The 24,496-nt window shown below is 36.0% G+C and overlaps 1 protein-coding gene across 4 annotated transcripts in view; it reads right to left on the bottom strand.

Annotated features, from left to right (window-relative positions):
- Positions 1-24,496, bottom strand: part of hap1 (huntingtin associated protein 1) — a 44,890-nt gene that overhangs the window by 15,276 nt on the left and 5,118 nt on the right. For 2 of the 4 annotated variants that reach the window (XM_028458893.1, XM_028458917.1), the window contains exons 2-4: positions 23,238-23,367; positions 11,123-11,466; positions 10,017-10,205 (exon numbers count right to left, since the gene is read on the bottom strand). In XM_028458893.1, coding sequence (XP_028314694.1) covers positions 10,017-10,205; positions 11,123-11,216 — 283 coding nt within the window. In that variant the 5' untranslated portion in view covers positions 11,217-11,466; positions 23,238-23,367. Of the gene's footprint in view, positions 1-4,303; positions 4,706-10,016; positions 10,206-11,122; positions 11,467-23,237; positions 23,368-24,496 lie in introns of those variants that run through there. The other 2 variants (XM_028458899.1, XM_028458908.1) reach the window with 2 other exon arrangements.

The raw sequence follows: 24,496 nt of genomic DNA, 5'->3' as shown, positions 1-24,496 counted from the left end.
AAGTCAGTTTAAACATGTATAATTTTAGTCTAAAAACATTTAAAATTCATATTTAATTTGCAACAAGTGTATTTACATGTTATGCATTAATAGTTGAGGATTAACTTCACTATGAAATACATTTTAGCTTGACAGTAAAGATGAAATGTAGCTCTTAATGAAATTCTGAATTTGGTCTCCAGATGGGTCAAATCTTTCAGCATCTATCTAATCAACCTGATGGAGAGAACCACATCTGGGGGGAAATAACCACTATGCTCAATAATGGTTGCGAGTATGATATAAATCATGTCCATCCGTCAGTCTGTGGTGGTTTATATTATTAATTATATTAATTTACCACCTGCTGTTGGTTGCTGAAGCAGGTTTATGTCCCAGTAGATTACAGTAACTGCTACAGAAGTTCAGTCTCTGACAGCGAGATTGATTTTCCTTTGTCTTGTATATTACATAAAAAAACAACCAAAAAGAAAGAGTTAAACAAATTTAGGGTTTATAAAAAAAAATTTAGTATACCGTACCAACATATTGACTAGAGATGGGCGTTATTATCGGTCCACCATAAAATCTAATATCGATTGACATTGGTATCGGTTTTTCCACCGATAATGAAAAACCAATGTGTGCTTTGTCCATAACAAAAGTTGAGTAAGAATTCTTATTTGTGAAAGTATCCTGCAACCTGTAATTTCCATGGATATATTATGTGACCTAAAATTATGTTGGAGGCGATGGGATCTGTTTATCTGTATCGAGTAATGTCGGAAATCGGACAATATTGTCATCTCCGATATCATCAAAAAATCTGATATCAAACTTCCCTAATGTGGAGTAAATGTAAAGATGAAACATTCTCCTTCACATTAAGTGACCAACAGCTAAGCATTAACTTCATCTGATGCTAAAAAGCTCCAACAACCACCTCCGCACTGAGAATATATGCATTACTTTTACACAAAGTACACACCTGCGGTTCACATGAGCCACTCACTAAACCCTCCATTTAAAAGCCTAGAGGAATATTCTGATCACTGTAATGCAACAGAACTGTGGTGTGATGCTACAAGAACATATCTTTAAATGATAACCCTCACGTCAATTAAACACAATATACTGCCATTTGTAGCCCTAAATACCACAGGAATGATCTATTGTTTGAACGTTTCAACTTAAGTATTCAAGATCTTTGCTGTAGAAATGAACTTTATGAGTACCTGTACTGGTCTTGGATACATATAACTTATAATGTGTTGATTGTATTACCAATTAACAAAATATGCACATATATTTAAAAAAAAAGTCAACTATTTTTAACACAATTTTGCATTAGTTGAGACATTGCCTAATGTTAACTATCCATTTACTGTACGTGTAAAGTTTGTTTTTATTGGTGCATTGGACCCCATATGTATTCATGCACTTTTGTAATGATACAACATAAATAATAGTTGTTTTTTTAAATTTAATTATTTCACTGACTCCCAAGCAACTGCGAGGACGAAAGTATTTTTGCTACAAACTAGAAATGAATTGAAGTTGAGAGAAACTGCAGGTGATTAATGTAACTTCTGAAACGTATTCTTTAAATGGGTGAGGAGTAATGACATAATAGCTCATTATCTTTTAATCCTATTGTCATGAAACTGGATTGGGCAGGAGTTGATGGAAAAGTACTTTCAATTGACTGTAGGAGTGCATGTGTGCGTTTTTGATTGTGTTTTAGCCGAGTGATGGATATAGCACCTTAGAATGTAGCACGCCTGAGATAAATAGGAACAGCTACTGACCTTTATTTCCTGGGACTGGATATGATTGTGGCAGCTGGAAGAAGCCATTTCAGTATATCATTCAAAGATGCTGTTGGAGAATTTATTTGTATTGTCAATTCAGTTTTTTCATTGGATTTTTCAGTTGTTAATGGTGAAGGACGGGGGTAGGACATAGGCTTCTTCCTGTCCATTGTCGAATGAATCAAATGTATTATACTGAAATTGACTTTTTTTTTTAATTTTATGGATGTTTTCATTTTCATCAAATTTTTTTTTATTTGTTCGTTCTAAAGAGATAAATCAGTTTGAGGTCAAACGAGCAGCAGATTTTAGGTGGGAAAATCAGCAGTTTTAAATTATTGTGCCCTAGGTGGCAGTTCCACTTATTAATGATAATTATGTAAAATATGCAAGGCACTGACAACATCCAACAAGTGATGAATATAAGTCTCTGTAGGATGTTCTCTTTAAATGTCCTTGATTCATGGTTTCTGTCATTTTTAACTTTCTCCTGTGGGCCGAACTAGATGCTCTAAAGGGCCTGATTTTTTATCATGTTTACGTTTACTAAAGCAACCCAATGTAATAGTCAGAATGAAGGTGGGTAAGTTACGAAATCATAAAAAGAATGTTGTAGCTTCATTAAATTAAATACTTCTAAATTAAGTTCTGTCGTTAACATTTTATCACAATTTCACCTTTAACATATACAATTGAGAACAATCCCTCAGTGAGTACATGACCTGTACATCCACCCAAGCCTCATCAGCTGAAAACCCTGATCCATATCCTGCTGACCTGACTGCCTCAGCACTAAACAGATCAGGAACAGCCGCGCTGCAATGCCAGGCGCAGCTTTCAGGGTCTGGGTTGTGCTAAATCCAGGCAGGTACTGCTAGCCTAATACTGTTCCAGTGGATAAACCTCACTGACTTAGCTTTGCTTATGACGTGGGTGATGCTGCGGGGCTCAGACAGGTGTGGATGAGCTCCAAAAATATAACCTGTATTGTTTTAAATGTTTAAGCCTGACAATATCAGCTGGAGATCATGTTTGGACTTAGTTAAAATGCTAATTTTAGCATGAGTAACTGAAGCAGACGTCACACTGAGGATAAATGTGAACAAATGTACTGCCTGTGTGTATACAGTGGACGATGGGCCAATACGCTTCTTTTTTCCCATCTTGCAGCATTCATTCATCTACTTGACCAAAGAACGCCACCATTGAGGATTGTCTGCTCAGGCAGCGGAAAAGATCAGTGTGTGAAGCTTTACAATCAAAACTTATTAAAAAAAAGAGAGCAATAAAATAGCAATTTAGCCCAAACTGGTTCAAGATAAGTCAGTGATCAAACTATGATGTCATATTCCTGAAAATAAAAGCATTTGCACATAGTGTTTCTAAAAAGTGTGGAATGCTCAACAAATTATTTGAAGGTCAGTACAAATATTTGTCAATTTAAAAAAATGTATAGGGCAAAAATAATCTGTCAATAAGCTTTAGAAAGTCATCTCCGGGTGTGATTTTATTAGAGAATAGTGAAATTTGTGTGGACTGATGGGGGAATGTTGGTGGGGTCATTAATTATGTATTAAGTTAAGGGGCAGAAATCTAAGAATTTTATTCTTCTTTCTGCTCCTTTCCAATCATGAAAATGTTTCATTTGGACTGTGATATTATTTGATGTAGTAATCTATGTTGGTTTGCATTTTCATGAAAGGAACAAAAAAAAGTAGTATTTGATTTCTTTTTTGTTTTTTGCTCATGATATTTAGATAGATACTTTATTCATCCTGAGGAAAATGAAAAGTATTCAGCAGCTACATAGATGCTAAAAGGCAGCTTAGTAAAAACAATATGAAATAAACAATAAAAACAGGTTATTAACACAAACGAAAAAAAAAATAGTAATTATAGTAGCAATTACAACGGACCATTTCTTCACTTAAACACTTAAAACTTAAAACACAAAAAAAAGGCTTGAGCTTAAAAAACCCAGGCTTGTCGTTCATTATTCTATTGACTTATTTCTCCATTTCCAAAAGCACAGGTTACCCCTTAGGATTAAAAATATTGAATTTGCAAAGACATGAAATGCAGCGCAATATAAAGTCAAACGCATATCATATAGTGATGTTGCTTACATGCAACATCACTATATGATATGCAACGCTGACCTGCAGTATGCACACACATGCACCACGAATCTACCACATGACCTTCAAACACATCATGAAATGTATCATTTAAACTGAAATTTTCATCACCATGTGGGAAATGTATTATTGAATTACATTTCAGGACAGAAATAGTAAAAAAAAAAAAAAAAACCTTTTTCTATGACTTTATAGAGTCTATTCTCAATGACATCCCAGCAGCCTGCAGTGTACTCTGCATCATCAACTATTAAAGCCCTTGGATATTTGAGACGTTAACATTCAAATGCACAAAACAACAACAAATGACGTGATTATTCAGCAGAATTCTTCCAAGGATATTTACATTTCTATTTGAATGGCACCTGTCCTCACCTTGTTTCACCTCTTTGCAGAGACTGTCCTTCTTCATCTTGTTGTTGTTGTTATTATTATTATTGCTATTATGACTTCTCATCTCCTCCATTGTTTCATCAACACTAGAAATGCTCCTGTCTTCTTCATCCTCCTCAGACGCGGACGAGCTCCACACCTCCATGGTGACAGGAGAAAAGCTTTCCTCCGTCTTGCTTTGCATGAATCAAAAACCGTTTAAACTCCTTTGATATTAGTGCGTGTCCACTGAGGTGTAGCGCAGCAGCATCCTCTCAGTAGAACAGTAGCTGAGCTGGAGCGAGCGCTTGTGTTGGAGTGTGCTGAGGAATCTGAGCTGCTTGGCTGTAATGTATAATCCCTCAGATGGTGAGAGCCATCTGTCGTCATTCCTGCCTTCGTACACCTGGCCACGTTGGACTACCGGGTAGGGAAGTGTAGAGAATACGCAGAGGGGACACGGTGGGGTAGAAATTCTAACTATGGAACCCAAACAGCAGATAATGATCTTTTTAATCACGTTTAATCACTGATAGATGAGTGTGATGCAGCTACAAATGATGAAATAATTCAATGTTAAAACCCCATTGATTTATCAAAGGATGCTGCAGAAAGCCCGCCCACCCCTGTGAGCTGAGGAAGATGGTTAGGTCCTCTCCTGGCAATGGCTGCTCTTTTTTTCCTCCACAGATACGTCATAGCAGACAGAGAGAAAAGGCTGCGTAACACTGCTGCAGACACAGACACGCCCACTCAGGGTCTGAGGAAAAGCATTGCTCTGTACACTAGGTCTGCTCGATTAAAGAAAAAAATAATCATCATTGCAATTATTTTAGTCATAATTAAAATCACAATTATTTGTCAACCAAGATGTTGCTTATTTTTTTGTACAAAACAATGTCAAATGTATTATTTAAACATAAATAAAATCATTCAAACACTAAAATCAATTATGTTCATTTTTGCACGAAACAAAACACTTCTTGCACGTGATGTCTGTGCTCTAGGTCTTCATCATCAAACCCAAAGTGATCCCATATAAGAGAATTTGACCTGCCTTGCTCATTTACCAAGCGTTTTTGCTGCGTTTCTTCTGCCATGTTTAAAGATTGCTTGCAACAACTTTCCTCATGTTGGCCTGCAGGCTAGCTAGCTTTAGCTTTAGCTTTGAGAGGGGTGCGGCAGATGAGTTTGCATGCGTGTGCATTAAACCAGTGATTCTCAAACTTCTTAGGTTCAAGTACCCCCTTTTTCTTATTTTTGAATCCAAGTACCACCCTTGTCTGACTACAGCATAATGATGGAATGAATGAGTGATAACACACATTTTAAAGAATCTCATTTTGTAAATAAGTGGAAAGAAACAGTATTTAAAGCTGCAGTTTGCAGGATCCTCTCACCGCTTTGTTTTGAAACCAAAATCGAAACTCAACCTCCCTTACCGGTGTCATTTGTGAACATTCTTAGCAACTTTTTTCTCAATATAGACTAGTTACAAGTGTATGGACTTTGTCTTGTTATTGGAGATTTTTATGGGGTTTTAGAGACTCTAACATGAATACACGTATCACTCTGTAGTTACTATCCTGAGCAGCGGCTGCTGCAGTCATCTCGTTCCCGCCAGAGATCACACAGAGGTAGCTGTGATCCCAGCTGACTGCTGCTCTGAGCATCCAGACTATAAAATGAATTCAACTTGAATAAGCTTCTCTTGGTTTATATGCGATTCTGTTCTCACTCTCTCTCTGACCGCGAAGACGCAAAGAGAAAGTGATCCATTCCTCCTCAGTGTTTGTGGCTTTAAACTGTTGCTTCTCCACCTCCGTCTGCCTTTTTCCGCTTGATTTGCTGTGCAACTGTTGTGTCTAACGCTGTTATGGAGACTTCTGCTTGGACGTCAGTCAGTTCACTTTTACTACCAAGGGTACCTGAATGCGTCTGACTTCAAATGAGCAGCCAATAGTAACGCCAAAAACAGCTCATGGAGCGCACGTGTTTGTAGAAAGATCTCTGATTGGCTGACATCCAAATTCTATGAGCGTCACGTTCCTGGATTTATAAAGTTCATTTTATAGAGTCAGGAGAAGGAGATGAGATTCATTGTCAACACAGATCACTTTGATTACATGCAACCAAATGATGCCAAAAGAAAGTTACATATTGCAGCTTTAATGCAGTGGTTCCCAACCTTTTTTGGATTGTGACCCCATTTTGATATCAAGAATTTCTGGTGAGACACGTTTTTTTTCTTGATCATGTTTGAGCTCAGATTTGTTGTTGTTTTTTTTACTGCATTTTAGTTGAACTAGAAAATAATTTTTTTTTTTAAATCTTTTTTCTTAATTGTTGTTTTTGTAAATGAGTGTAATCTAAATCGCAATTGAATTTTGATTAATTGCATAGCCTTACGGTACACTTACTCCATATGTACTCACTTTAGTATTTATACAGTATATACTAATGATTTCTGATGTTCTTTTTCTCAGATATATTCTATATCCACACATCTTATTTAATGCAACAGAAAGACATTTTTTAATCATGGTTCCTTGTCTGCACCTACTCTACAGTTTCTCAGTCTCGTAGCCTGAACGTTGCAACTCCAGACACAGGAGTTTCCTCTAATCAAATATTAAACTCTTCATCAATTTTTCACCCTCACAGGGACTCCTACAAATGACACAAGAGATGCAACTCTAGCTATTTTGCTCCTGCAATCCGTGTCACTTTTGTAACTGTTTTTTTTTTTTTTTTTTTTTTTACCCTAAATGACATGAAAATCCTTTGCAGGATGAATCATTTCAACCAAATAACTAGAAAAGACATCTAAAATACCTTATACTGTATCTTAAGTCTGTAACTCTGAGCTGTCATTTATAAACAATAACTCTAATAATAATACTACATGAATCTATTAATTGTCATTGAGAATAAGAAGATACAAACCTTAAACAGTAATAGGCACCAAAACAGAACAAAAATAGAACTAAAGCAGGAATAACAGACGGACGGACTGACTAAACTGGTAAACAGCACCATATGCCACTAGCTAAATACACTAAAGCGTAGCCAGTGTGGAACAAATTACAATCAGGCTATGGCCGGTTATTCAACCTTGGGGTCGTGACCCCATGTGGGGTCTCCAGGAATTTAAAATGGGTCACCTGAAGTGTCTTGTAATTAATTAACAATTATTCTTTTCAAACTTAAAACACAACACACAATCTTAAATAACTGTATTCTATATGTTCACTTTCTCAAATATAAATCTGAAATATAATACAAAAAATATCTATGTAATAAATAATATAATTCATTAATAAATAGGGGTGTCCCGATCAGATATCAATATCAGCCTGAAAATGAATATCGGATTTTTTTATTTTATTTTAAAAAAAATTCCAATTTTTTATTTTTCTTATTTTATTCAATTATAGAATACTGTAGATATTATGTTGAAGGTTAAAATGTATGTAACCAATTGGGTAATAATAAATGGGTCAGTTTGTTGCTGACTATTGTTCTCTGTTTGAGTAACATCACTTGATCAAACCTTTTCTAACATTACACACTACAAAATAAGTAATTATTATTTTATTAAAGAAAAAAAAGTGTGTATAATTCATGCTGATATCGGTATCATATCGGAAATTTAAAATTTTTATTGGGACATCCCTAATACATATAATAAATAAAAATATAACATAACAAGGGTTTTCATCACAGGCTACTCTGTGTTTGTAACACAGCATAACAAACTATCAAAAATCAAAATAAAGTCTTTGGGGTCGCCAGAAATTTGTGATATTAAAATGGGGTCACGATCAAAAAAAATTAGAGAACCACTGGGTTATGGTGTGCTGCTCCTCCTGAGAACAACATGTGGCTCTGCACTAAACCAGCGGAGCTTCCTTTAGAATAAAAAGACATGAGAAAGATGGTTTTAAAAACAACTCACAAATACATTGTTTTAAAGTTCACAAAATGTAAAGTCTTCCATCCCGTCCGGAATCCTGACCATCTATGATTCTAAATGTAAACTTGTTATCTCTACATTGTTGTTGACTACCTGTGTTGTCTGTGATACAGCTCAGAATAAAAACTGACCACAGGTTAATTGGCTTGGTGATATTTAGCCTCCGTGGTTTAAATATGAGCCACTCTATCAGAGACTGACTGAGTGGACGAGATATGAGTGGGAGATTATATTCCACACTTGAAAGGCAGCATTAATGAGAAATGCTATTATTTGGAATGGACTGGACTTGGACTTGATTTTTATATAGCGCTTTATCACCACACTGAAGCAGTCTCAAGGCGCTTTACATATCAGCTCATTCACCCAATCACTCTCACATTCACACACCAATGGGACAGGACTGCCATGCAAGGCGCTAGTCGACCACTGGGAGCAACTTAGGGTTCAGTGTCTTGCCCAAGGACACTTCGACACATAGTCAGGTACTGGGATCGAACCGGCAACCTCTCGATCAGAAGATGACCCTCTACCACCTGAGCCACGGTCGCCCCGCTATTTGAAACCTTTGCAGATCTGAGAAATGGAGTGAGCTTCAAAGTGACCCAACTGGAACCATTAGACCGTAGCTTCTGAAGGCTGTTCTCTTGTTTCAGTATTCATCCATTAGAAGAAAGGAAAAGTCATGAAACTAAAGAGACTTGAACCACCAAAGCTTATCGTCAGTGATCAGAAGCTTGTCCCTGTAGTCTAACAAACAAACAAATAATGATGTTTCAGATATCAGAAAAAAAGACTGCAGGTTCTAATAGAAACTCTTAGGATTACAGTGCATTAACGTTTGTGGCAAATGTGGCTTCATTGTCATGGACTGGTCAGTGTCATCTGAATTAGACCAGGAAATAATCAAAGAAAATGGATTTATGAAGAAGGTCATGTCCAATGATTATATAAACAATTAAAGGCACCAGGATGCAGAATAATAAGTCAAGACAGCAAGACCATGTAGAACCATGCATAAAAAATCCTTATTGGCTGTTATCTATGTTATGTTCACACAGAACAACAAAAGCATCACAATGTTTTATGTAAAAGGTATTTCATAATCAAAGGATAATTTGCCAACTTCAAGTTACAAACCATTAAAGCCTCTCCACCAACGAACAGCAGACCTTCAGAGGTCGAGTGGAGCTCATTAAGGGAGTCCAGACCAGACTTTTCACTTCTGATACGATACTGATACTGCAGCCTATAGTACTGGCCAAAACCGATATTGATCTGATCCAATATCAGCATTAATAAACATTATCAAACCCCATATTTTTAATGCTTTTATTTGTTAATTTTCCACTCTATCTCAAGTACCTGTTTTTTGAACACTTTATAGGATGAAGGGATTATTCTTTCACTCCACACTTAGTGGTGATCAACTACTATTGTAGCCACAGCTGCCCTAGGGCAGACTGACAGAATTTTTTTTTATGAATACAAATATGTCTTCAGCAAACCACAGAATGTAAAGATTTTGTGGGGGAAAAAAAAGGATTATGCCATATTACATCTAAACAATGTATTCCCATCAAACAGCTAAAGAAAGTAAGGTGGCTTTTAAAGAGTGTTTGGCAACACCAGATATTAATATTTCAACTCATTTCATATTGAAGGCTTATTGTAGAGAACTTAAATAACTCTTAATTCAATGAAAACACAAAGACACATGGAGACAAAAACTGAACTCACAGAAGTACTTGAATGTCTCTTCAATCTGCTCGTGTGTGAGTCCCAGCACGACTTCTGGTGGTAACAGAGGTGTGTGCAGCCAGTCGTCGTTGTCATAGCCAAACACGCTGTCGGCCCGCAGAGTGTAGCTGGGCTTCCCCTCAGACAGTAGGCTCACTATCTCCAGCTCAGGCAGGTCTGAGCAGAGCTCTGAGAAAGAGCAGAGAACAAGTGTGCAATGTTGTTAATGACTCAAAAGGTTTAAATAAGATACATAGAGGAATAGACTGAAAAGACTAGGAATAGCAGCCGCCATCTGTATTGTACACCGCCCTCTACTGGCAGAGGAATGAACGCACATGAAGATCTGAACACAACTGGTTGATTCTGAAACAAACATAGGCAACTGTCTTCTCTTTTTAAATAGTTCCGTCTAATAAAGTTTAGTTAACGTTTCCTAAAACATGCATAATTGTTGCAAAAAGCTTGTACTACAAGTAGTTTTAACTTTTGACAACATATGCAGACAAAAACGTAGAAAACAAATAATAAATGTGTGCGGCCTCCAAAATAAATGTATAAACTGACAGAAAAATACACAAATAAAAGCAAAAATGCACAAAAGTGACTCTACAAGACATACAAAACAAAAATACTCTAAATCACAAAATGAAATCATAAAATTATTCCACAACAAAAAATACATGAAATCACATGAAAACCTCTTTTCTTTCCTATATTAAATCTCAGATTGTTCATTTTTTTAAATGCTGACATGAATATTGATAATGTGGCACAGACACATTTCAGTTATCATTTTTGTTTTAATGTATTCTATGTTATTATGATTTGTTGTTTTTTTGTGATTGTTTGCTTTAGCTTTGTGAAATAAAATATAGTGATTTGTCTCTAACCAAAGTAAACAGGGTGTATATAGTATAAAGTATCATAAACTTCTTCATCATTGACGATTGTAATTTTGTAATATTAATCTACACAATGTCAATAAATTCTGAATTTGAACAATGAACAGCTAGCTGAAATAAAACTAAATAATCAGAACTAAATGACCTAAAAAGAATGTTATAGCATTACATTTAGTTAAAACAAAACAAAAAAACACCTACCAGTAAGTGTAGACACATCATGACAGATTCTTTGTCCAAAATCACAGAGGTTTCCTGTTGAAGTAAGATAAAGAGGCTGGGGATCCAGATCCATGGACCCCGGTGCCTCCCTTTGCCCCTCATGGAGGGAGAATGATGATGTGGAGTCCAGATGGGCCTGCAGGGGCCAGGAGGGAGGAGAACTAGATGCTAGATCAGAGGCAGAGGAGGGGGAGGAGGCAGGGTGGGACAGCTTGACTGAGGCTGGAGTGTTCAGGGTGAAGATGACCTCAAAGAGCTGATGATCCCAACAGGACTGAGGGAAGATGGAGATAAATGAAGTCAGATGGACAGTGAGGGTGTGGCTGCAGAGAAAAAAATACAAAGAGAGAGAAAACAAAGGTAAAACATTAAAAAAAATTGGAGTGTCTTTTTGATGAAGGACTATGTTATAATATATCAAATATATTCCCATATGACATTGAGGAAGATAATAGATACAGTAGTTATTACTGATCAGGATTCAAAAGTTGGGCAGAATAATTTGATTGGAGAAGAACCATTCCATGAGTGCTGATATAGAGCAGGGATGGGCAACTCTATCACAGCAGGAGCCACAAAAATGTGATCTGTTTTCTTGGGCCAAATGATCAACATTCATGTCAGCATTTAGAATAATGATCAATCAGAAGATTAATGCAGGGGGGAAAAGGGTTTTATCTTCTTTCTTTTTTTTGCCTTTGTCTGTGGTTTTGCTGTTTTGGTCATTTTGTGTGTTTTGTGTGTTGTTTTTTCGTGTACATGTTGTAATTTTGTGTATTTTTCTGCATTTTTGACAATTTGTGAGTTTTTTGAGTCATTTTCTGTATTTTTGTTGTTGTTCTGTATTTTCCTGTCATTTTGTCTAATACTTTAACAATTTGTGTGTCTTTGGAGCTATTCTGTAATGTGGTGTTGTTTTGTGTGTTTTTGTTCTCATTCTGTTTGTTTAAGTGGCTGTTGTCTGTGTGTCATTTTGTGGTTTTGTGCATTTTGCTGCTGCTTTGTGTGTTACTCTGTGTATTATGTTGGGCTTCAGATTCCTTCCAACTTCTTGAATTACAATTTTTGGGGATTTTTTTATGTGTTTATAAAACGGTTGTGTTGCCATACGTGTTGCCTGGCAACCACCTTGTCTCCCTTCCAGTTGTGGACCTATTTGTTTTGGCAACTTTGGATAAATACTGGCAACTTCAGATTTACACATGAGCTAATATTCTCTCACATCATCATTTTTTTTCAAAATGTCATTTCTCAATATTTCTTCTCTTCTTTTAAATAGTAAATAAATAATACATATTTAATAAATGCATAATAAATCTTCTGACTCAAACATGCCATATGATGCCTTTGCTCGTCAGAGGCCTTTATGTTAAAATTACATGTAAATCTCTTATTTGAAAACAAACACAAATCTTCTCAAAATACTCATTATCAGCACATTTAGAGACTTACCTTGCATTTCAACTGCAAATGAATATAGCTTTTTTTATATTAAACTGACAGATACAAAACTAGGTTAACTCTTTGAACTGCAAGCCTTTTGTTTGATAAATGAGTCTTCTATCCCTTAACAAAGCATTGCCCAGCCTCATGTCAGGGGTTTATGGTCACAGTAATAGAGATATCGCTGCCTGAAGCTAAACAAAGATAGGGTTTCTCATGATAAAGTTTCATAGACACATGTACTGCTAGAGATAAGGCCAATAGCCCCCCCCCACATCTGTCATACAAAACACATTCAAAGGTAAAATGCAAACAAGAGCTCTGTTAAGTATAAATACGACAACATTTCTTAATCGATTCATGCAATTATTGTTCATTCCTTTGCTGTACCACACTTAAGGGACTCCGTCTAACTTTGCATATCTGAGAGATGAAGGAGGAGGACTTTGACTTAAAAACACTTTAAGTGATTTTTATTAAAAGTTTCAGGTCAAACAGACCGCATCGGAGAGATATTCGCTCCACAAACACACACACACACACACACACACACGCATGCATACAGAACTTTCTTGCTTTTAAAGATATATATGCAGCTTCTAAATCTCCTCTCATTCCTATTAGTAAAGTTTACATATCATAGTCTTTTAGTTGGCCTGTCTTTGTGATTTTCATTCAGTATTTCTTTTAAAAATGAGACACAGTTGGATACAAACTCAATGCAAGCTGCGTTTTATAATCTGGAGTCGTTTCACATAGAAGCACTACATGCATGAAGCAAAAAGTGTTTGTGTATAAGTTTAATAAATGCAATTTATTTCCTTAACTTTGGCTAGTTTATACACTCTTGGACCAGAAATGCAACCGAGACCTCTCGCATAGTAATAATAATAATAATAATAATATAATTCAATTATACTTCATCCCACAATTAGGAAATGCCCTCGTTACAACAGTAAAAAGACAAACAACAAAGCAAAAATATACAATTTACCCTGCGCAGAAAAGAAAAACATGTTAACAATTTACAATAAACCAGCAAGTGCAGTACGAGCTATGTAAAAGAGTATGGCAGATACATTTTACAGCAGCACATATTTAAACAAAGCAAAGAATTTTAACAGTTTAAGTACCGGCAATATTTGACAGAAAAAATGACAATGTTTCACATAATAACAGTAGAGTGTACATATAAATAAATGTGTGATATGGGGAGGTTTTTCATGAATGATAAGAACAGTTTTTGTGCGTAAAGAAAGACTTAATGTCAACAGTGAAATGGATGCTAAAGTAATGGTATTATATTCATTTATATAACGTAATAATATCTATGCATCGTTATCAGAGCTCATAATAATATATTACCATAAAATTTCCTCCATGTGTGAACCTTTGTCCTTTGTCTGTTTGCTAATGATTTGAGGCCTACATGATTTTAAATAAGACATAATTCTAACTTATAACTAAGCCAATGATTCTAACGCTAATATACTTCTCAATCACACCTAAAACGACCTTATTAACTGGATCAGTGTTAAAATGACACCCTCTCTTATAAACTGGAGACACACAGTCTTTATCTGTGACACCGGCTGCTAACAAAAGGACACTTGATACCTCGCCTGGTTATTACAGTCCATAAAAGCTGCAGTACAGAGAGTTAAGCCCAGTTAAAGAGACAGCGACTATAGTCAATCAATGAAGCTAGAGCCTGGACTACAGCTGTGTACACAGCTCACACCCTAATGATTACACATGAAATAAACCCCTGACTACCCCCAGGTCCCAAGACCCTTTATTCCTGATTGGCTACTCTCTGCTGCACAGCCCATTCAATCAGCTGAGTGCTACTGGTCTGAGGCCAACACTTCTCCTTTAATCCACTCTCTCTCTAGCAGATGTCAAAAGAGTCACAGCAAACTCACCCTTGTCATTTCTGACAGGAAATCTGCGTGTGTCCGTGAGCTGAACACCCCAAAACTGACTTGGTTTAACACAAGGAGGAATCACATTAGCTATCAACATCGAGTGTAAAATAGCCAGGGTTGGGGTCAATTACATTTTTCAATTACAAATACATTCTCAATTACTAAAGTTCAATTACAATTTAGTGTACAATGTCGTTTTAGCATCTTTACATTATATTTTAGTGCATTTATTGTGATATCTTATGTAAAAGCCCAACTAGGGACAAGAGTTGTAATTTAGCAATAGCTATAAAACATTTGTAAAATAAACATCAGTTGCATTCACAGTATTGTTATTCTGTAAAATTGTATCATCCCTATTAAAAAATATATATATATATCATATCCTAACTCTAATTCTCTAACATTCTAACCCTGATCACCTGTATGAGTGGGAAAATTTTCTGACATGTAATATGAAACATATTTTAATAATTAACTACATACATGTAAACCATAGACCTGTTTTGCATTTAATTAAATTGTTTTGAGTTAATTTCCATGGTAATCACAATTACAAAGTTAATTATCTTAACTCACTTACAAATAAATTAAGATTGTAACGGCGACAGATTTTTTAAATTACGATTATAATAATGCCATAATTCTAATTAATTATCAATTACGCGATTACAACTATAATTGAGCCCAACCCTGACTACGTATGTGTAAGCCATAGAACTGTAACATGGTTTCCCAGGTTTGAGTTGAATAACATTGTAAAAGACAATTTAAATAGAATTTCCATGCCAATTACAAATTCAATTATCTGAACTCAATTACAATTAAATTACGATTATAACAGCAACAGATTTTTTCTATCACAATTAATTATCAATTACTTAATTACAATTATAATTGACCCCAACCCTGAAAATATCCAGATTTTACACGTATACTTGGTAGTAATGGGGACAATTAGAAGGTAGATTTGATCATTTTACAGTAATAAATTGTCACTTTGATTTACCTGGTACATAAACACAAAATGAGTTGGTTAACCAAGCTCCCAAACAAGTGCTCTCAGGTGTCATGGTTATTATGTCCCTCCTCCTTTGTGTGTCCAGTCTATTCAGCATGCTAGGCAGAGTGCCAACGAGAAGAAAAACATCTGAAGTTAGCTATGTACCGTAAGAAGCTACCAGATCATTTGTAAAAACCACAATAAAGCACCGGGAAAGATTAGCACTACAGGTTTTTAACTTTGTCTCTCTTATACAAGAACAGATGTTTGAGTTAATATGAAAATATTAAATGAAGCACAAAAAGGAGACGTGGTGGCTTTTTCTATTGCCTGTTTGTTGCCTTTGACCTTGGAGTCTGGACTGAAGTGAACTCCACAGGCGTAAAACGGTGTCTGCACTGCCCTATATTGGTACTCTGTGCAAACAATGCCCTTCCAGGAGGGTGTGTACGTGAGCTAAGGCACACAGACACAGATAGAGAGGCTGGAGTAGAGGGGGGAAGGGAGAGAGGATGGCTGCACGCAAGGATTTCAGGAGGGGGTTTGTTTGAGACAGGGGAACCAATCGGAGGGTGCTCGAGGGACAACATTAGTGAACACTCTCTATTCAACCTTTCACCAGCAGAGTTAATGCCCACATTCTGCCAAACAGAACAAAGACACTTTCTTCCAAACTGGGCAGGAAGTTTGATTGTAAAGGACATTTATGTAATTTAAGTACGGACTTAAACGGGCCATATATAGAATTATTGTGAATTTTCAACTTTTAAATATGTCTGAAATACCTAAAATCAAAATGTGAGTGTTAAGAAACATGTCCTTAGCTGTCATGCTATATGTGATATTTTTTATTCATTTTTTTTATTTTTTTAGATTACATAGTTATATATACATTAATAAATATTGTCAGCCCGGCCAACCAGTAGTACCTTTTTTCCACCGGTTGGGTGAGTATAAGCCTATTTACAGCAAAGCTGAACTAGGACTTTATTTTTAGTTTTAATGAAAACAATAATGAATGCAAACTTACAATAACAAAAAAATAGGTTTTATCCAATTAAAAAATAAATAAATAAATAAATAAACTGTCACAAGTAATATGCCACCTAGTGGTGGCAGAAATGTCTTGCACATTCTACATATGGCCCCTTTAAGACAATGGGTATAATGGTTATAATGTAAAATCATTGAAATACCAAGAATTGTATTTGTTTAATTAAGTTAATGAATGTATTTGAAGTGAAAACTAGCATTTTTCCACATTTGGCTTGAGCAGTGTTGTAAATCTGTGCTGATGAAAATAAATGAAGTGTAAATGTCCTTTAGCCCAGTTTTGCACGCTATTTATTCACATTAATTATGATGAAGGGTTTCTCTCATATTAAAATCCATTTGTCTTGTTTTTTGTGACATATTCATATATTTGAATACTTTTACCTTCAACATTCAATGACTCACTTAAGTGTATTTAATTTTTGATTTATGCCTAAACTAAGACAGTGGTTCTCAAACTTTTTCTGTTGCGTGCCCCCTTTATAGAGTAAAATATTTTCAGTAAAACATAACTTAACACTAAAATAGCAAGATTGAAATGCAAATTCACTGTAGACGTTCTACGGTAACGGTAATACAAAGAGTAGTCCTGATGTGACAAAATGCTAATTGGTTGAAATCTCCAAAATGGCGATGCCCGCATATAAAGGAATATTACGAGTGTTTGATACGTTGCTAACACACAAACAAAGATTATTTAGCTTTCAACATTCAAGTGATGGGTTCAGTATTGTTTAATTTTATTTTTTATAGTAATGTAAAAAAATCTCTTTGACAGGAAAGATGTAATGTATAATTGATAATGCTGCATTTTTTCCTGGGAGTATTTATTACCTAACATTTCAATGACTATAGTTATTTTAACACTAAAAATACATGCATTAATTAACAGGATTGTTAATTTACTTAACAAAAAAAAATGCACACTTTAAAAAGTGATTTCAAAATAGTGGCATCCATCAAATTTTTCTGAGGTTAACCACGTTAACTAGGATTTAAGTGCATGAAGACCTTAGAGACTCCTGCAGCTATTTCATTATCAAGTGTGTCTGGAGGGAAAAAAGTACTTAGAGGTTTATTGGGCTCTTTGGCTCATTCCAAAATAATCAACGCTGACAGGCAGTAAAACCAAAGAATAGCCCCAAGTTCCTCTATGTACAGTAAGTTAAACAAAAATCAAAAAACTTGGAAAAATAAAAATAATTAACACATCAGTAAAGATGAAATATTTGATTTTGATCTTTATATTTGAATCTTATCAGTTGAAAAGTCATGTGCACCAACCCATAGCATGCCAGTTAGTGTGCACAACCAGTGCACACCAGTGACGTGCCGTCAGGGTAGGCAAGGTAGGCAGTGCCTACCCAAGGGTGAATTGATATTTTGATTATTTGTTTTAATTATAATATAATTATAAATGATTTCTTGGGATAACACTACAGTCAGGGTGACAGCGCTAGAGATGATAGAGAAACTTTTTTTTGAGGGAAAAACGACAGCTTTTAAAAGATGGGAGACCAACACCTGAGCTACCAGAGCTTCAGCAAAGGTAAGATCAGAAAATTGTTGGTACTTTCTACAGAGAATGGTACAAAAGGAAAGATTGGCTTTGTGGATGTTCCTCACTGAGGCTGTTCTGAGTTGTTTTTGTCATTTTCTCTGTGTTTCCAACACAAACAGCGGATGCACTGTCATTAGATATATCTTGTTGGGAGAGTATGGAGGCTATATAAAATAATTGTTTGTTTTTTTAATGTTTTTTTATATATATTTCTTATAGCTCATTTGGTATTAAAACACTCGTTTCAGGAGTCGCTGCTTTCACTACTTCTCAGAACAGCATGAAAATCACAGTTACATGGATCACTGAGTGTGTCCTAACCTAGACCTTCCCTTAAACAAGCCACACTACAGAACTCACTCACATGTGCTGTCCCGTATACGGAAAAAAGCGCAAAGTGGCACATATTTTGTATTAAAATATCGAGATATATATCGTATAGGCCATTGTGAGAAAAAATATCAAAATATTCATTTCGGTCCATATCACCCAGCCCAAACTTAATCAAACTGTATAATATTGCTTCATTAGAAAAGGGAAAATGCTAAATTACAAATACTTTTTTGCGCAAGACAAAAAAGCAAAAACAAGATTATAAAATGAGCGTACAATCGTGATAACACTACTAACAAAGCTTTGTAGCTGATCAATGATTCTTTAAGTGTGAGCGGTGAATGTTCACATACTAAATGACGACTTATCAGAGATGCAAAACTGCTGACTGGCAGAACAAGACCTCAAAGAGATCATGGAGAAAAAATGCACAAAGTCAAACCACTACATCAGCCTGACAGCTGAGGTACATGCTTAAACTTCACCAGCTTTTAAATGGCTGCTCCTCCCCTGCTACCATGTGGGGAATCTGTATGGTTTGCATTAACATTAGCAACTTATACTTGTCCCACCAAACTGGTGAAATTTCGGTAAATGTGTGAATAGTAATGGAGGAATATGAGCTAACAGCTATAGGCAAGGCAAGTTTATTTGTATAGCGCATTTCAACGTTCTTTACGTGATCAAAAAGTGCAAGAGAAAACATTCAGCAGTCTAAAAATAACTAAAAACATCAGCAGTAAAAACATAAAAAGCTAAGAACTATGAGCTGTCATTTCAGGCTTAATTTGTCCGATAATCAAAATTTTAGATTTGAGGCAAATCCAAAATCTACATAATTATTAAATTCCACTTGAGCTGCTTTTTGGTCTATTTTAGCTAGAGGTGCACTGATACAACTATTAAAATTATTCGTCTTTTCCCATCTCTTTCTATTTTTTTACTGTCCGCACACAACTTTTTCAATTCTAATACGATACCGATATTGCAGCATTGCACGTTGGCCTATATCAGTAGTTCTCAAACTTTTTTGGGTATTTCCCATTTTGAACAAAGGTGAACTTTTTTTTTGCTGATATCGAACTGAAATATGACATCAATATCGGCTCGGGACCTCTAACTTTTAGCTCTTTTAAGACAAACGATAAGAAAACTTATTTCATATCATTATCCTCCTTAAAGTATATTTAGCTTTATCATTCTCTTTAAACACGTCTGAACTGTCGACTCTCCGTTGGCATAAAGTTTCAGGTGATATGACGGCTCCTACACTCCTACACGTAATTCAATTATCAAGACTACAGTGGGTGATATAAGAAACAAATATCATACTTTAACGAGAACTGGATGTTAAAATAATAGTAGATGATGGTTCAATGACATTTTAGAGAACAGAAGGAATCATTTAGGGTACAATTTTACAAGCACTTGGAAGCAGTCTACCTTACTACGTTAAATAGCTCACTAGATTTAGAACGCACGAAACAGAAATAACTGGACAGAAGAAGCCTGGGAAACAACAGAGGGCTTTACAAGAATGCCACCCCAACAACTGCAAGCGCTAAATCAGGACAGCAATTTCACCAGAAAATGAAAAGTGCTAACAAGGAAACCCTAAATACCAACAAGAACCTGCTTTCACCACTCTACATGTGTTCCCCTAAATCTGCTCCAAGAGCTGCACCTGACAGCTCTTTGACACATCAATCTTAAGGGAGTATTTTTAGATTTCAGGGAGAAAAAGTGCTTCTCTCATTCTCAATTAGTGCTTTAAAAACAGAGATCTAGTTATGCATCCATCTATTAAACTATATTGAACCCCATGACTGAACTGTCACACTGAACTTTGTCCATGAGGATATTTGAAAACAACAAATGTCGTGCATCGCATTTTTATTTTTAAAATAAACCACAAATGCTCAATATGCACAGAGTTTTCTTTAATTAGTTTAATGTGCCCTATGATGGACTGGCAACCGGTCCAGGGTGTACCCCCACCTAGAGCCCAGTGTGAGCCGGAGATAGGCACCGGCAGACTACCGCGACCCTGAAATAGGACAAAGCAGGTCTGAAAATGGATGGATGGATGGATTTTAATGTTAAGCATTTTATATTCTTACACATTCTGTCTGCCAACCCCTAACACAGTCTTGAGTCCTGACCTTATGTCTTTTATGACTCTTCTATCGTTTTCCGAATGTTTTTGAATATCACATATTGCAATATTCCTCATATCGTCTTTTTATTTGGATGTTCAGCTAATGTGTCATTTACTCCTACTAATTCAAAACCATTTAGATCAGACATTTTGTGTGGCCCCTAAAGTAAATGCAAAAAAATTATTCCAAAAAAATATCTAAAATTTCTCCAAATACACACCGTAAGAAAACACAAACACACACACAGACAGAAAAATATACCAACAACTAAAATACACAAAAATTACAAGAAATTATATAAAACAACAGAAATAAAATTATTTCAAAAACACACACAACAAAAACACACTTGTGATTAAAAAAACCCAAAAACAAACACACAAAATGAGAGAAAAATAAACAAAATGACAACAATAAAAAAATCTGCAACAAGGTAACCATGCCTGTCTGGTTTTAGGTATTTTTCTAGTTTTCTGCAACATTAACCCAAGAACACTATTGGTGGGTGATTTTTACCCAAGCAAACATATCTACATTAATCTAAGTTATGTTTGTCAGAGTATCTTGGGTTCTGGGGTAGCTTCAGCATTGTCTCTGATGTTTTAGAAGGTGTGGATCTTCTCTTACTTATTAGCCTCATTTTTCTTACAGGCGCACGTTGGGGTGACTTTCACTCGGCAATGGTGATAATGACCCGTCATTATTACACCGTATGCACTGACAGCGTCTGACAAACAAAGTAAGTAAAAGTAGTCCTGAGATTTCCATGCTATCTTTATTTATTCCAGTAGTTGTAAATAAATATCACAAAGTGGTGATTTCCAAGGATATTCATATGGTGATGAAAATATTTCAGTCAGGTGATCATTTTAACCCAATCGAAAAATTCCATTTTTTGTTCCACACTCCTGCAGCTGTTCTTGAGTTAAGGAGACGATGCCTTCACCAGGTGAGCCTCAAGGGCCTATGTTATAAATCTAGATTGGATTCATCTCCGTTAGCTGGCATCATAAACACGCTAATTTAAACCAAGTGATTTCACCCTCGGTACGTACGCATGCACATGAAAGGGGTGGAGATTGCAGTGTCTGACCAATCACTGGAGAGAACTGGCAGACTGAGCGTCTTTACAATGAATGGAAGAACAGCTTATGATCTTAAACAAATATAATGAATATAAATAAAATCCATGATGACAGTGAAGAGAAACAGTGAATTAGTGTGGCGCGCACCAGGAGGCGGAGCTTTTGTACTCGCTCAGATCTGATCCACTTCATAACTTGGTCCAGGTTAGATGTTGCTTAAGTTTAAAATGATGAATAATTAAAATCCATAATTCAGACCAAAAACAACCCTGTTGTTACAGAAAAGGCAGGAATGAGAGAACCCAGGCAGGAAGCTGCTGACACTGTTAGTGTGTAAAAGCACAAGATTATTTATGATATTAATCCATTGGATGATAAACGGACAGCGCTCTAATCAGGTAAACTTTATTACAGCTCACAGGTGTTTCTATTCAAGTAGACCTCTATCACACAAACTGGGATGAGAGCACGTTGTGCACGTTCCTGATGATAATGTCAGCCCTAGCGAATGAATGAATGTATTAATTAATGACTTCAGATACAAAGATACAAATATATCAATATAGGCGATATTGTAATTTTCTATATTGGCAAAACAGAAATTGCGAGATATCTTGACTCTTGTTATATTGCCCAGGCCTAGACGACAGGAGCCACAATTCACTCCTCACAGCATGCATCATTGACTCTAAGCTGTTTATTAACTTTTAACCTTTCTTGGACACGGACGCTGCAGACGAGGAACACCACACGACAGCTGCGCATTTGGACCATCTCTGGACCACTTTTATTGACAAACTTATCAAATTAGAGCAAGTTTGACTCTATACGTTTAATATAAACTATTCCCTTTAAAAATCACTTTAAAGTTCAGGTTTAGCTTTAAAATAGTGCATTATTTTAAACCTTAATTAGACACATTTATTTTCTTTTTTAAAGAAAAAAGTTTCTCCAGTATCTAACCAACGTTTAGGAACAACTTTACTCATCCCCATTAGCTAATGAACAACCTTGTGAGAAAAACCTTCAGAATGTGTAACTCAGAGCCAAACTAAAGTCCATGATTGAATTAATTAACTGTGCTGTTAGAGGTAAATAAACAATAAATGTAGTGACTGCTTTATATTGTCTTTAAAAAAATATTTTTACTGCATGTCTGTTTTTCCTACTAAACCTGTAACTTTTTCCTGTAAAGGTTAAGTCAACCTAACATAAAAAATGATATTGAAAGTGCAGGAGGCCAGCACGGTCATATAATGACGTTACACTCATTACCATCATACAAGTGCTGACGTTTAAGAAAAATACATTTACAAGAAGCATTAAAGTGATTTGCATACAGCACAACCAATAATCAGGGCTTGGCATCAACCGTCCTGTGTATTATGTTTCATTAACGAGGAGGAGTGCCACTATTAAAGCAACAAAAGGGGGCAAGTTTAACCATGTTGATGTGACAGGTACCAGGAGTGCATCCAAACAACTGAAACCAGCAGTGATACAGCACAAGATGGTGAGCAGAGACTTACCGTGCTCCTCCGGGCGTAGTTGTTCAAACATTGGATGCTTTGTGCTTTACTGAGTCTCCATTAAACTAAATGTCTCGGGCTGCTGAGTGCTGCTTCACCGGCCGGCTTCATGTCTCTGCCTGACTGCGTCCTGCCAGAAAGGAAAACATTGTCAGGGGTGGAGGTGGGGCCGAAGGCTGAAAGAGGAGGAGGATCAGGATCAAGAGGAGGAGGGACCAAAGGCCAGCAGCAACATAAAGAGAACTGAGACTTATTATGATCTGAGTCAGCACTAACCATGATATGTGATATTAGGCCTGGGCGATATGAACCAAAACTCAATATCTGAATATTTTTTTCTCAAAATGGCAATATACAATATAAATCTTGATAATTTTATTTCAAATAAAGTCTGACCAGAAAGACAATTCAGGGTTAAATGTGCTGATGCACAACGCCACACAGGCTCATTTATTAACAAATAGTTGCACAATATGTCCATTTTTTTTAATGATTTGTGTAATATTGTAGACATTTACATACATACAAAACCTTACACTCCTACACAAATACCAAACAAATCTTTTCAGTTTATATATATATATATATATATATATATATATATATATATATATATATAAACACAACACCTTCCAATTTAACAATTTTGTTGAAAAAGAACACAACACAATTTTTTAAACGATTCCAACTTCAATGCATAATACTTGCCAAGCTTTGCATATTTCCACTGGCCTGTTTTCCAGAGTTTTAGCCCTCTGAAAAGCCACTTTCATGACGCTTCTACAAACAGGCTGTTTTTTGGGCCTTCATGCATATGCATGAGTGGGCGTGTCTGTAGACGCTGACGTCATGCCTTACTCTTGCGAAGGAGGTCATTGATCACCATCTCTATGTTCTTTTGCTATCCACACAGTTGTGGACTGCACATTACAGGAAAACACATGGCTATTTAACTGGCTATTGTGATTGTGAGTCCAACACAGTGTGTGTCTGTGAGTCAGCTGTTTCAAACACATACCGGAAAATTTCACACACTGCATTGTGGGATGTGGAGTCACCTCGACAGATGCTAGATGAGTATTTCCTTTACCGTGATTTCTTGTTTGTTCATCAGATAAGGAGTACATGCAGTGATTTGCTTGACTCCGTCTTCGCTCTGATTTGTTCACATAGGCCACAGGCCAGATATTCCCCTCATATGAGTTTTGGTCAATATTGCCCAGTCCTTCTTTTGACTTACCCCAAAAAAAAAAACTACA

The sequence above is a fragment of the Gouania willdenowi genome, chromosome 1 (genome assembly GCF_900634775.1).
Source record: "Gouania willdenowi chromosome 1, fGouWil2.1, whole genome shotgun sequence".
Lineage (NCBI taxonomy): Eukaryota > Metazoa > Chordata > Actinopteri > Blenniiformes > Gobiesocidae > Gouania > Gouania willdenowi.
The sequence above is the reverse complement of the archived record's forward strand: the minus strand, read 5'-3'. Positions and strand labels throughout refer to the sequence as shown.